Genomic DNA, 15,256 nt, shown 5'->3' on the forward strand with positions numbered 1-15,256 from the left:
AATTAAGTTCAAGCACAACATCATAAAAACACAAAGTTCTTAGAAACACAGAATATCCTGAGTTGGAAGGGACCCACAAGGATCACCCAAATCCAACTCCTGGTCCTGCCCAGGACACCCCAACAATCCCACCCTGTCCCTGAGAGCGTTGTCCAAACCCTCCTGGAGCTCTGGCAGCCTTGGGGCTGTGCCCACTGCCCTGGGGAGCCTGGGCAGTGCCCAAACAGCCTCTGGGGGAAGAACCTTTTGCTGAGATCCACCCTGACCCTGCCCTGCCTGACACAGCTCCAGCCGTTCCCTGGGTGCTGTCCCTGCTCACAAGGGTGAAGAGATGGAGCTGCAGACCCTGGTGAGGTCTGACCTCAGTCTCCTCTTCTCCAGCTGAACACACCAAGTGCCCTCAGCTGCTCCTCATGTGGCCCCTCCAGACCCTGCCCCATCCTCATGTCCCTCCTCTGGACACTCTCCAACAGCTTTAGATCTTTCTGATATTGTGGCACCCAAAACTGCCCCCAGGACTCAAGGTGAGGCCGCCCCAGGGCAGAGCAGAGCGGGACAATCCCCTGCCTGATGCCCCAGGACAGGGTTGGCCCTCCTGGCTGCCAGGGCACTGCTGACTCAGGGCCAACTGGGCATCCAGCTGGACCCCCAGGCCCCTTCCCCTAGAGCTGCTCCCCAGCAGGTGTGACACAGGCAAAGTGAGCCAAAAAATCCAAGACAGGGCCCACCCCATGCTGGGGCATCTGAAAGGGGTGTTTGCCCTGTTCAGAGGAGACAGTAGAGATCTGTGTCATGCACCACAATAACTGTGTCCCTGCTGCTCCAAAGCCTCTCCTTTCCTTGGCCAGCTTCATTTTTAAGAAATGCCTTTTGGAAAGTGCCTGTGGAACAGAGATTTCAAAGGCTGGCTGAAAAAATTTCTAGGCAAATAATGCTGACCAGATTCTCCCCACACATGCACATAAAGTTTCTTCAGATCATAATGAGAGCAGTACTAAACAAACCCATTTCTCTCAGAAATTCTACACTGTAACTTTCATAAACAACCATCTCCTCGTGCTGGCAGGGACTAAGGGTGGGAGCTGATTTCTTCCCCTTTTCCAATTGTCCCAAGGCTTTAAAATTTCAGTTCCAGTCCTAAAATCTGAACTTATTCAGAATTCAGAAGAACACATGATGTTTATCTGATGGTCTGGCACCACATTTTCCTAAGGTCTTCGGAAAAAACACATTTTAATTCTTGTCTTAATTAAGTGGACCTAAGTCTCCATGGAAACCAGATGAGGGCATCCATCATGTGCCTAAAGATAAGAGGAACATTTATGAAATAAGTCTTCTCAATTCACCACCAGAAATAGATACTTGTGCTAATCCTGAGGGGAAAACAGAATAGTTGGCCAAGCTTCAGAAATCAGATGGAAAAATTCCAGGGATTTGGGGTTCTGGAATCAGCATCACTGAACTCCCCAGCCTGGCACCGTGGGATGGACACAATCCCGTGGGAAGGACACCCTGCACCAACCAGGTGCTCTCCAGAAATAAGGCCTTGCAAACCAAGTTCAGTTTCCTAGGACAACCCCCAAATCAAATTTTCCCTTTAAAAAAGCTCTTAAAGAAGTCTGGCAACTCAACATGTGACTTGGAGATGGTCAAAATGATGGGCCACCTCTCGTGAAATGAAACCCAATTAAATCTTTGGCTTCACAGCAGAGGTGGAGATTTACCACCTCTTTCCAAGAATTTGGTTTCAGATCTCTAAATGTCCTCTTATTTTCAAATCCAATGATTTCAGAAGGGACATGATGTTCCTAAAATGTGTTTGGCACAAAATAAACAGATACTGGCATCACTAAATTTTCAGAGGCAAGGGAAGTCCCCTTTGCCAAGTCACTCACTGCCTGTATTACCTTGGAGATATCACCACATCGTGCTGGCCAAAATACAAACAGAGCCCAAGGGAAAGAATTCCAATTTGCTGTTTCTCACTCGTCATTTTTCTCTCCAATTGTTAATTCAGATTTGGGATTATTTTTCAAATTCTGACAGTCAGAGAGCACCTTCTCCTTTGAGCTTATCTCTGCCCACAACCCAATTTAGTATCAGCTGCAGTGAATTCCAAACTCTCACCATTAGAAACAGTCCAGCAGAATTTGGTTAATCTTTGTGCTCCAAGGGTGTTTTACTGAATTAAAAAATCAAGTCTTTTAACAACAGATATATAATTCTATAAATGCTTTGGCTCATCACTCGCTCCCCAAGCTCTGACCCTCTGACAGAAACAAGATCTTATTAAAGGCCCAGGAAAATATTTGAAGAAAAAACATTTTGGTATTCAGAGATACAAAATTCTTCATCACAGTTGAGAGTCTTATTTAAGAGCTTCTGCACATGGCTGGGAAACATGAAAGAATGGGAAAAGTAAGAAACTGTGGGAGAGCACAACTTTAGGCTTAAAAACAATGAGAGGAGGAAGAAGTTAAGAACTGCTCCTAATCTTAAAGCTAAATTTGGTTGTTATGGTACTCACCCTCTACATTTTTAAAAAGTGTTAAAAGCTTCTTTTGACAGTCCTTTAGGGAAGTAATTTGTGAAAAGTACTTTAAAGGGAGATTTATTTGAAAAATTATAATAGACCTTTGCAAGTGGAAGAATTATTGGCCCCTTGACTATCAGCAGAAACACTCAGCCCACTGCAGGTTGGAAACCTGGCAAACAGCAATATTTCAGAGGGCTTGAAGGAAATATGTAAGCAGGGAAAACTCTGCTGTGGCACAAAGCCCCTGCCTTCCCTCCAGCTCAGCTGTGCTCAAGAACCAGGAATGGGAAACACACTCCCTGTGTAAATGGAGCCTTGGCGATTCTGGAAGTGGCCACTGGTTTTCAGACTTCTCCCCTCTAGAACACTGGACACAGCAATATAGGACAGATACTGAGCCATCAGTGTGTCAAAAAAGGAGGCAACAGAGATGGGGAAGGGCCTTGATTTGAAGGCGTGGGAGGACACTGAGGGCACTTGGTGTGTTCAGCTGGAGCAGAGGAGACTGAGGGGAGACCTCAGTGCAGTTCAACTGCCTGGGCAGGGGCAGAGGAGGGGCAGGGACTGAGCTCTGCTCTGGGGGGACCAGGGACAGCAGCCAGGGAATGGCTGGAGCTGTGTCAGGGCAGGCTCAGGGTGGATCTCAGCCAAAGGTTCTTCCCCCAGAGGCTGGTTGGGCACTGCCCAACTCTGGGGCACAGGGGGTGACTCTTGGGGATGGGCCTGTGCAGGGCCAAGGATTGGACTGGATGATCCTTGTGTCCCTTCCAGCTCAGCACATTCTGTGATTCTGTGATTTATTTCCTAGTTCAGGCAAAGAGAGGCTTCAGTTCCTCTTGCTCACTTAAGGTCAGAGGCAGGAGCCCAGAGCTGACAGGTCCCTGCTTTACTCCACTTCCCAAGTGCCCCCGGGCCATGGATGGTGTTGAGGTTACTGCCAACACCTTAAATTCCTTAAATGCCAAGTGATGACAACCACCAACAACTGAAGTTTTTTCGTGGGTTTATAGAAAGGGAAAGCACAGAACTACAGGAAGTTTTCCCTGAACAGTCTTGATTCTGCTTCTCTATTCCTGTCTTCCTCCACTTGAGCCACACAGGAGTTCCCTGCGTGCCCCAGGAATATTTCACTTCCTTATGAATAGAAGCATTGGACAGAAGAACCATAGGAAGAAGCAGTTGGATCACCAGGCAGCTTGGAAAGGGCAGAAACTGCAGCAACAGCTCCCAGTTTGCTCTGTGCAGTGCAGAGAACACAACTCTGTCTCTTGACTTCCAAACACCGGGGTGTTTTCTCTCCATTTTGAACAGGTGAGCTCTTATTTACCAGCTGTGTAGTGCAATTTTTTCTCCTAATTTGAGGGTTTAATATATTTATTGTTAATTTAATGCAATTCAGAGGTTTTTTTAGGAAACATGCTCGTGACTGTATGTTTTTAATGGTACACCCTTTCCCCACTCTCAGACTGACCATTTTTCTAGATTTATTATTGATATTGGGGATGAGAAAAGCATGGAGGGTTTGTTTTTTTCCTACTTATTTCATTCTAGCAAGAGCTGTCCAATTCAGGAGCTTTGTTTCTGTGCACTGCACCAGCAAATCTACAGCAACTGAAGAATCACAGCATTAAAGAGCAGATTGGGACAGTTCAAAGGGCCTCAGAAAGTCCTCAGAACACCTTCAAGGAATTCTCCCATCTTTAACAGTAACAATCCCTACACAAATGTTCCACTTACACAAATATATATATGAGTTTCAGAAGACCATCCTTAAAAGTGTGAGTTACACTAACACCGAACTCTTTCAGTGGTCTGTGCAAAAGTTTTCATGCTGCTTTTTGCCCATTTTCTTTACAGAACTAGGCCAGAATTGTGCAGAAAGCAAGAAAATATCACAGTGAGAGTTCCTCTAAATCCCATGGGTTTCTGCTGATTGCAGTATCACTCTCATTCCTTACAGGGAGAAGACATCAAATAACAAAGTGTATCATTCAGCTCACAGGTAAATATCAAGTTTGGCCATATCTTGCCTAGGCTGCATTTCATGCTTAGTTCTTTATCTCTGAAGGTTAATAAATTATGCAGCAAGGTTTATAAAAAGATATTTGAGAAGTATATTATGCCTTCCAGCAGATCCATTTCACAGCCAAGTTAAGAGCTCTGGATAATTTTGTTTCCTGAGTGCCAAGGAACACAAATTGCCATTTGCCATTGCTCAGTGATTCCATTAGTTCACATCTGTCTTCAACACCAAAACACGTGTTTCCCCACTAATGAATTTCAGACCAATAATTTCACATCCTGAAATGAATCCATGACAGTCTGTGGTGTAACTCCAGAGTGTTGTGGTGGGTACACAGCAAACAGAGCAAGACACATTTGCTGCCTGCAGGCAGAATATTGGGATTACCCTGATTTATCAGAAATACTTTTAAATGACCAAGCAAGCCTAACTCTGGAAATCTTAAACCAAGACGAGCAAAATTTTATATCCAAAGTTTGCCACTGATGCCCCTGTGGGTTTATCATCATAGGCCTGGTTATTGTTCCCATCAAACCACTGGAGAGGGGAAAAATCCCACATGGTGAGCAAAGCTGGATTTGCAAAAGTCAGTCACTGCTCTAGAAGTACTAAGTTACATTTTAAATGACTGGAGTTTTAAGGCATTAACCCTCAGATCACTTCCTAAGGGAGTGTGACCAGTACACTGAACATTCAGCAGTACATGGAAATGTTTGGCAGTCGTGTGCTCTATATCAGCTATTTTATTAAAATCCATAGTCCCAGAAGAGTTCCAAAAATCTTTAAGTGCAAAAAGGATGGTGTTAACACCACGTTAATGCCTGTGCTGTGGCAGTGAGTTGCTGAGAGCAGTAGTGACACAGATCCATTGCTCCAACATGCACCCACTCTGAAAGCCCCCCCCATCGTGCACCATTGTCTGTCCTGCAGACACCTACCTACATCAGAACACCTACCTCTATATCCTGGATTATCTTTGGGTATAAGGACCTGTAAAATGAGTTGGGGGGCCCATCTGTTGGTCTGTTTTTAAACAGGTACTGATCCCTAGAAAGAAACAGAAACACAGTTTTCATTATATCACCAAGAATCCAAACTTCAAAGGGATGCAAAGCCTGCCCAGAACAAACCATTACAACATATTCTCACAGGATACCTGGGAGAATTTTTAGTATTGCTGTTACGACCCCTGTGACTGTGCAATTTGACAAGTATTTAAAATGTCCAAGATTAAAAAGATAACAGGTATTTTCCTTATGGTTTTCCAATTAGGATTCACTGCTCCACAAGGTTTCCAGGCAGCAGGTGTCCCTTGCTCTGTACAACATGCCTTGCTTTGCTCAGGCACACCACTAGAGAGCACAGGGAAACAGGTTTCTGAAGCAGAACATCTCTTCAGATACTTGGAAAGGACAGAAGAAGTCCACTGCCACAAACAGAAATGGTTTCTCTTCGAGAGGCTTCTGCAGCCCAAGCAGCTATTTTACACTGTAAGCAAAAAAGTTGAATTGGAAATACTTCATTTGAGAAAAAGCCCTGCAAACATGCTGTCACTAGTTTTTGTGAGCTGATGGAATTGTTAGTTCTCCCTGCAAAACAGAAATTCCAAATTTGCAGAAAGACTTAAGCAAGAAAGCAAGTGTGACAGACACGGGAGCACAAAAGGACGAGGCAGGGCAGGAAGGGGAGCTGACAGCTTTGACCACAGCTACCCCCCAGTCCCTGGAGCTCAGCAATACCCATTTAGTATAGATTTCCTTTTTGGCAAAGCTCATTATTAGAGCATTGCAAGGGAGAGTTTAGTTGTGAAGGTACTTACCAACCCCTCCTCTCTGACAGCCCCTTCCACAGCGGGTCCGTGCGTACCATCCTCTCGATGAGCTTCTTCCAGAGCATTCCCTCCGAGATGACCCTCTGCCACTCCTTACACACCAGCTCTGCTGCACAGAGGGATCTGGCATCGAGATAGGAAAGGATGTTCTCTGCTATGTGATCTAAGCCTTGCTCTGCAAAGGAATAAAGGCAACCAGTCAGTTGGTGCACAGAGAACAACTGAACGAGCTTTGCAAACAGCCCAGAAATGCAGAGCTCTGGGGCACTGCAGGGACAGCAGAGTCACCGTGTCACACGGGCAAGCACCAGCTACAAACGACTGCAAACACACACCACAGCATCTCCAACGTTTGAACCTCCCCTGCTCTGCCTGTGGGACTGTCCCTCTGCCCTGCAGGGAGAATGAGCACAACAAGGCATCCAAAGGGCAGCAGGGCCAGGGAGGGGACTGTCCCCATCCACTCTGCTCTCCTGAGACCCCACCTGGAGCACTGGGCACAGTTCTGGTGCCCCCAACATAAGGAGCACATGGAACTGCTGGAGCAGAGGCCATGGTGTTGCTGAGGGGACTGGAGCACCTCCTCTGTGGAGACAGGCTGGGAGAGCTGGGGCTGCTCAGCCTGGAGGGAAGAAGGTTGTGTGGAGACATCCCAGCACCTGCCAGGGTCTAAAGGGCTACAGGAATGCTGGAGAGGGACTTTGCATGAGGAACTGTAGAGACAGGACAAGGGGAATGGTTTCACACTCACAGAAAGTAGGTTTAGATTGGGTATTAGAAAGAAATTCCTCCCTGTGAGGGTGGTGAGGCCCTGGCACAGGTTGCCCAGAGAAGCTGTGGCTGCTCCGTCCCTGGAAGTGTCCAAGGCCAGGTTGGACGGGGCTTGGAGCAACCTGGGCTAGTGGAAGGTGTCCCTGCCCATGGCAGGGGGTGGAACTGGATGACCTTTAAGGTCCCTTCCAACTCAAACCATTCTATGTGGTTCTGTGAACCCAAAATTCAGCAGAGTGCACAAGCAGCAGAATGCATTTTGCTACTTCTGGGCACAGAATCTGGGACACTTTGAGCACACAATCTCCCAGCACACGGTCATCTTCCAGCACACACTTTACTGAGCAGCAGCAGTAACAAATTAAACTATTGATTCTTTGACCATTCCCTCACATGTAACACCAGGTAATTCGGCTCAAACGATACAGGGCACCACAGAAACAGACACAGAGCACTGAAAGTGTGAGCACAGATTCTGCAGACACTTTCTTGCACCAAACACAAGGACATCTTTTCTATTTAAGCCCTTTTAAGAATCTGCTGGTGCCAAATCCACTCCTTAATTTTCCTCAGGATTCAAGTGGCAGAGCATATGCCAAAGGCACCATGCCCTGCAGCCTGATGTAGGGAGGGGAAATAATGAGTTGGACAGTTATTTGTTAACTGCAAATGGTGCTCTAACACCCAAGGTTCTTATCCCAATTCAGGGATTACTGTTCCTAGATCCATACTTAGTGAAATTATTCCTGAACTACTTACACCAGAGGCTGGGGGGGTTGAGGCTTTGCCTCAGCAAGAGGGAAAAAAAAATCAAAAGCAGTAATTTTTTTTAAACAACTTCAAGTTGAGCAACTCAGATTGTAACATTCCATAAAGGATTTATTGAGGAGTCAATGGATGCAACTGGTTCTAGTATGAGAACCAGTTAAGAACCCTCAGGATCAGCAGCAGTTGAGTAACTCTCAAATCATGAGGGGCAACAGTGCAGCTTCTGCATCCTAAATTCCAGTGCAAAATAGACTTAGGTTAGCTTCCCAAAGATTTCCCAATGTATTTACAACAGCCATACAAATGGATATTATCTTGGCATCTTTCCTGCAGCTGCTGCTCTCCCACTCTCAGGGCACAGAGGTGTGAGTTTGGGCACTGCCCATCAGAGTGAGCTCAGCAGGGAACCACAGAACTCCCAGGTAACAGGACATGACTCCAAGCAAAAGCCTTTGGCCAGTACTCATCCCAGGAACATCCACCTGGGAGCTCCAACGCTGTGATTCCACCTGCAGCATCAGGATGTTGGTCAACAACCAAGAGCTACCACAGAACCCCAGAACAGTTTGGGATGGAAGGGATCTCAAAGCTCATCTCATTCCATGGGCAGGGACACCTTCCACTAGGCCAGGCTGCTCCAGGTCCCACTGTCTGGGGACTAGGGACACACCAACATTCCCTTTGAAGATCCCAGAAGCAGCCTGGTAACCCCTGTGATCCTTTCATACCACAGTGGGGTCACATTTAGGTCTGAAGTGCTCTCAGCACCCCAGCACATTCCAGACTGCCAGAAGGGGGGCCTGGCCTGTTGATCCAGGACTACATAAGGCAACGTGCTACAAGAGATTATTTCACAGCTCTCAGTTAATACTTCTCCAGGAGCACTGGGCACTTCAACTGGAACTGGCACAAGAAATAAACACGACAATAAATAGGATTATTGCAGTGAGCTGCCAGCACAGACCAATGAGGACACCAACCAGGTGATCACTGCACGCGTTTGCCTCTGCCCAGACCTCTCCTGCTGCGGGTGCCTGGTTTAAACACAGGATTGCAGATGAGCAAAGGTCCATACACAGAAACCACTCCAATAATGTGCTTGCACTAAATTTAAACAGCAATCAAACTTTTCTTGTCCATGTTCTAACTACAGCGTCATGGGTCCCACAAAAAGTCACTCGTAAGTCTGTTATTTATTTCAAAGGACCTGCAATTTTGCTTTCCCCAAAACTCCCCTGAATCTGAGATCTTGAATAACTCCATTTTCATGAGTAACATACACCAGTTGGCCAAGCATGAAAAGAATCTGTCAAAGCAGGAGATGACGACCTTTTTAATTTTCCACTTTATCTCATGACAGCCTACTTTAGGCTTCAAATAGTCCTGGAAAACCAAAGGAACTCCTGTTAATTTCTGAAGGAATTAAGAAAGTGTGTTCATACAGTCCTCCACTGCATGCTAAACTTGGCACGGCCTCTGTAAAAATGAACAGCAACAGAAAGGAGAAGCCAATACATGTAGTTTTATTCATTTATTCATTTCTTCTACATAATTTAGAGAACTAAAAAAAGGCTTTAAAGGATGGTGAAAGCTCCTACAATGTAAACTGGGTTTATACAAATTTTTCAACACCAGTCATAATAACAGATTCAAATAACTGAAATGTAACAATGTCCAAATAACTGGTGGGTCTCAAATCTCACCACTTCCAAAAAAGCAAATTCTCTCTTAACACCACTGTGTCTCAGAGCAGCTTTAAGCTGCCCCACCTCCTACATCAGCAGTCTGAGGAAAATACCAGGGCATTTTAAATCCACTGGAACAGTGGCCTGCCAGACTGCCACATCCCAGTCTTGCTAGTCAAAACAGCTCCGAGATTCTAGATGCTGTTCACTTGGGATGTATTTATCTTACTGGGATGCCATGTGATCTGAAATAATTCTCAAGGTTTTTCCAGAAAATGTAATCATTGTAAGGTCCCTTTCAAGAGTCAGTCTAAAATTATGAAGCCTTAGGTACCAAGACAACAAATTAATTCCTTATGAAAGTGGAGGACATGGATGGTTAAAATGAACAAACACGTCTGCTGAGTAAAGCACTTCTGATTGTGAAGGTTCCAGATGTGAACAGGGCACACACCACATTCTAACAGGAACTCATCTAACAGTTATTTTAGAATTTAGTACCAAAGAGTCGTGTTCAAAAACACAAGAACAACCTATCACAGGATCACAGACTGGGTCAGGCTGGAAGGGACCACAGTGGCTCATCTGGTCCCACCTCCCTGCTCCAGCAGGGCCATCCCACAGCACATGGCACAGGATTGTGTCCACACAGCTCTGCAAGAGCTCCAGTCAGGAGACTCCACACCCTCTCTGCTCTCTCTCCAGGGCTGGGTCACTGCCCAGCAAAGAAGTTCTTCCTCCTGTCCAGCTGCAACTTCCCGGGCATCAGTTCCTGCCCGTTCCTCTTGGGCCATTGCTGGGCCCCCCCAGCAGAGCCTGCTCCAGCCTCTGCCCCCTCCCTGCAGCCCCTGACACACCCTGGGGAGGGCCCCTCTCAGGCTCTGCTCTGGAGGCTGAACAGCCCCAGCTCCCTCAGCCTTTGCTGCTCCCAGAGCTGCTCCAGCCCTTGGGCATCTCCGCAGCCTGCGCTGGCCCCGCTGCAGGAGCTCCCTGGCCCTGCTGTGCTGAGGAGCCCCAGCTGGGCCCAGCCCTGCAGATGTGCCTGCCCAGGGCTGGCCAGAGGGGCAGGATCCCCTCCCTGCCCTGCTCCAAGGCTCTTCCTGATGCCCCCAGGATCCCATTGGCCTCCTTGGCCCCCAGGACACACGGTTGGGCAGAGCCCGTCCATCTCTAACCCTGCACTCACAACAGAGCTCTCCCCGTTCAGGACATTGTGAAGGGGCAGGATTTTCTACACAAAGCACAGCAGTTCCCAGAGCAAACAGTGCAAAGGACACGGCAATTATCCCCTGTAACTGCAAACCCCGTGTGAGCAGAGCACTACACCGAGGTTCCTGTACAAAAGGTGTTTCAGGCTCCCATTTCACTGCAGCATTTTTCTTCCAACAGCCAATATACACCATCTGACCTGAGCTCACCTCCCCCTCCCTCTGCAGAGGCTGTTAGTGCACTCACTGTCCTGCACGTGTACTAAAGGTGTATTATTTACCTCCCACAGGAACATTTAGTCAAGTCATTGGGTAATAAAGAGACTACGGTGCTGAGAACTGTCAGAATTGATCACTCGGTTCCATCAGGTTGCTACATTTCATGGGTACTAATTAAACAGAAAAAATAATGACAGCAAAACTTGGAACAAGTTCGAAGAAACCAGAGGTAAACACCAAAGAGTTACAGATAATTTCAGCAGACCCAGCAATTACTGAAAAGTGAGAACACCATGATGCCAACAGGATTTCTGCAATATGGGGCAGAGTGACAAGTACACGGACTTTCAGCTTCCATCTCTCCTGGAGATCCCAGGATGCTGTCTGGTCCCTTCCCTGTGACAGGCATTTAGAACCAGCAGTGGTGTGGCAGGAGAGCACACACATCAAACCAACCTCTTCAGATGTCCTGAACTCCCCTTTGTTAGAAGAAAAACACAGCCCAGCTATGGCTGGGTTCCAAAACAGCCAGGAGCACACGACAGACAAATCTGCCAATGTCTGCACTCTTCAGGTGGCAAATTCTCTATTCCTGCATCCCTAAGATTGCAGGAGACTGAGCAAAGGAATGATGCAAAGTTCATCACATAAATGTCTGGAGAGCCAAAGGAACAGTTGTCCTTGGCACATGGGGGTCAAAACACTACCCATGTTTTGAAACAATTCTCAAGGTTTTTCCAGAAAATATAATTATTGCAAGGTCACTTTGAAGAGTCAGTTTAAAATCATGAATCCTCAGACATCATAATGGCAAACAAACTGACTGTGGAAGTGGAGGACACAGTGATCCCTAGTGAAGGCTGGACAGCAGAATCAGTGCTGAACAGGGACCCAGCTGCTGGATGCTGTTGTCATGCCCAAGGTGAGAAGTGTAATTTTGCCCAATTAGCATAATTTATAAACCAAAAATAACATGTGTACTGAACTCCTTAGGTGAGAGAAACTGAAAAGAGCACTGAGCAAGCCCTAACTCTGCCCTTCTTTCAGCCATGGACTGAGGAGGGGCTGTGGGAGAGACAGGGCAGCCACGCTGGCACAGCAATGTGGTGCTCACACCTCACTTATAGTTCTGAGCAACTTCTGAAATGTAGAGATCATGAACATGTCAGATGTGAAATCAACAATTCCTAAAGGAGAAAGTGATGGATAAATAGAAGATGCTCAAATGACATGGAGGCAGCTTCAGGGTGAGCTAATTCTGGCCTTCCAGTACCCAAAGGAGCCAACAGGAGGATGGAGAGAGACTACTGACAAGGACCTGGAGGGACAGGACAAGGGGGAATGGCTTCACTCTGCCAGAGGACAGGGTTAGATGGGATATTGGGAAGAAATTGTTCCCTGTGAGGGTGGGGAGGCCCTGGCACAGGTTGCCCAGAGAAGCTGTGGCTGCCCCTGGATCCCTGGAAGTGTCCAAGGCCAGGTTGGATGGGGCTTGGAGCAACCTGGGCTGGTGGAAGGTGTCCCTGCCATGGCAGGGGGTGGGACTGGATGGTCTTTAGGGTCCCTTCCAACCCAGCCATTCTGTGATTCCATGACATTCATGGATAAAAAAATATTGTAAGAGTTTATCTGTTACTGCCATCTCCTGGCAACAAACTAAACAATCCTCCTGCCCCGAAGGAGAGATGGATGAGAACTCCAAGGAGCTGTAAAGTTACCCACAACCAACCCAAGGTCACACTGCAGAGCATCCTTTCAACCAAACATGTGCCTGGTTCTGTGGTTTTTTGCTGCTGTTGGGTTTGGGTTTTCCCCCCTACTCTCACACACTCCGATTATCTTCCAGAAGACACCACCAGTTCAGTTTGAGAATCACCCTTGACAAGCCTTTCAGAGTCAGCACTACTGCATCACTTGTGTTTCCAGAGCTGGCAAGTGGGTTTGAATCAAGCACAAACACTTCACAGGTTTCATATCAGCGTATTCTGGTATTAGAAATCCATGTTGTATTTGAAATCCTTCACGTGAGTAAGAATGTACACGTCATTTGAGCAGTGTCAGAAGAATTTGACTGAGTCACAGCCTTAACACCATAAAAAAAGCACTTGAAGTCAGTCCCAATGGCAGACAGGACACAGCAGGGCTTGCCTTCCATCCTGACACTTTTCAGCACAAGGCAAACACAGGATTGTTAAAGTCCATGGGTTTATGATTTCCTATTTAGAAATGAATGTGGTCTTCAGTCACTTATGTTCAACTTTAGTTTGCTTTCTTGTGAAACATATTTTTCACAAAGATTTTTCCATACTTCTCCAGATTAAATGCAGTTGCCCAGAACTGATTAAAAAAAATTATAGATGACAAAGCAGGAACATGTTACAGTTGTTCAGTCTTTCACACAACTGCATTGGAAAGGGTAATGACAATCCTCTGAAAAACATTGTGAAAATCTGGATCCAGAGACACCCTTCATGCTCAAAGTCTGGAAGTGCAACCAGAATGACCAAGGCACCACCAGCAGTCCATCCCCAAGCTAAGCCTTCCTTGGAGGGGGTAATGTTCCCATTTCTGGCTGTTGACAGGACAATTTGAAGCAGAAATGAATGCCATGTCCTCAGAGAGGGACAAACCTCGCTGTGCCACTGGAGAGCTGGCCCAGTGTCTTGAACCAAAGCCTCTCCTCTGCTCCAGAGAGCCCATGGGACTGGGCACTACAGTGTTTGGTGCCTTTCTGTGGCAGGTGCAGAACTTGGAAGGACTGAGCTAAGACTCGGGTCTTTCTCAAGATTCCATTTTAAAAAAATCCTGTCACTATAACCTACATACCAAGAGTTTAGAGGACAGTTCCCACAGTTCCCAGGGAGAGCAAATACACTAAAGTACAAGGAAAAAATCTTTCTTCTTAAGGTGCCTTCTGTTTCCCACAGGTTAGGAAAGTTCTACAGAAGATTTCAGCTTGACTGTTTGTCTACAGAAGGATGTTTTATGGAACTATAAGGCCAAGTGCTTGGAGAGTCAAACCCCAAGTGACAAGTGTGCAGCTAATTTTTATTCACTTAGAACCATGGAATATCCTCAGTTGTAAGGGACCCACAAGGATCACCAAATCCAACTCCTGGTCCTGCCCAGACACCCCAACAATCCCACCCTGTCCCTGAGAGCGTTGTCCAAACCCTCCTGGAGCTCTGGCAGCCTTGGGGCTGTGCCCACTGCCCTGGGGAGCCTGGGCAGTGCCCAACCAGCCTCTGGGGGAAGAACCTTCTCCTAATATCCAACCTAACCCTGCCCTGACACAGCTCCAGCCATTCCCTGGGTGCTGTCCCTGCTCACACAGAGCAGAGATGGAGCTGCCCCTCGGGAGGAGCTGCAGATCCCAGTGAGGTCTGACCTGAGTTTCCTCTTCTCCACCTGAACACACCAAGTGTCCTCAACTGCTCCTCATGTGGCCCCTCCAGGCCCTTCATCATCCTCATGTCCGTCCTTTGGACACTCTCCAAGAGTCTTAGACCTTTCTGATATTGTGACACCTGAAACTGCCCCAATATTGAGGTGAGGCCACCCCAGGTCAGAGCAGGCGGGACAATCCCCTCCCTGATGCCCCCAGGGCTGCCAGGGCACTGCTGACTCAACTCACTTCAACCCAAGGCTTTTTCTGCCTCTTCCTTCCAGCATAATCCTGGTACCAAAGTCTTGTTAATGTTTAACTGAGCTGAGCCAAGGTTTTCAATCAAAGCCCACTGCAAGCAGCTCCCACACCCCCACAACAGCTCTCACACACGTGCACGTCAGCCTGGGGCTGGGCACCTTCCCCAGGGGCACCCTGCCCATCAGGAAGCCAGGATTTCACTGAGTTTTAAGGATCAACTGGGAATTATTAGGCAAAAGCCCTTCTTTATCAAGATGCCCAATTTTCACAATTCTGTATAACACCGGTCACAATTAAAAGCATATTTTTAACGAGCCAGAAACTGCAGTGTTTTCTGATGTTAAAATCTGACAATCTCATCTTCTCTGAATACACAGAGCCTTCAAAGTCCCACACTGAGCACAAACACACAAATGCTTTGCTCTGCCATCAAGTCTATTCCTAAGACTTTCACTGCTTGCAGAAGTGCTCCTTTAAACTGCTACATTAAAAAGAAGATGTCGAGTAAAATATTTACCCAAATTAACAAAGTAGGAACAGGTCCAAAGCACAGATACTTAGGACAGGCC

The 15,256-nt window shown here is 47.0% G+C and overlaps 1 protein-coding gene across 3 annotated transcripts in view; it reads right to left on the minus strand.

The window, feature by feature from the left end:
- The window catches only part of FBXW11 (F-box and WD repeat domain containing 11), a 77,971-nt gene that overhangs the window by 18,396 nt on the left and 44,319 nt on the right, over nucleotides 1-15,256 (minus strand). For all 3 annotated transcript variants that reach the window (XM_027711291.2, XM_027711290.2, XM_027711288.2), the window contains 2 exons: nucleotides 6,379-6,565; nucleotides 5,516-5,606 (listed from right to left, as the gene is read on the minus strand). In XM_027711291.2, the coding sequence (XP_027567092.1) occupies nucleotides 5,516-5,606; nucleotides 6,379-6,565 (278 nt within the window). The remainder of the gene's footprint in view (nucleotides 1-5,515; nucleotides 5,607-6,378; nucleotides 6,566-15,256) is intronic.

Source organism: Pipra filicauda, unplaced genomic scaffold (assembly GCF_003945595.2).
Source record: "Pipra filicauda isolate LSUMZ 115617 unplaced genomic scaffold, ASM394559v2 scaffold373_size706493_pilon, whole genome shotgun sequence".
Lineage (NCBI taxonomy): Eukaryota > Metazoa > Chordata > Aves > Passeriformes > Pipridae > Pipra > Pipra filicauda.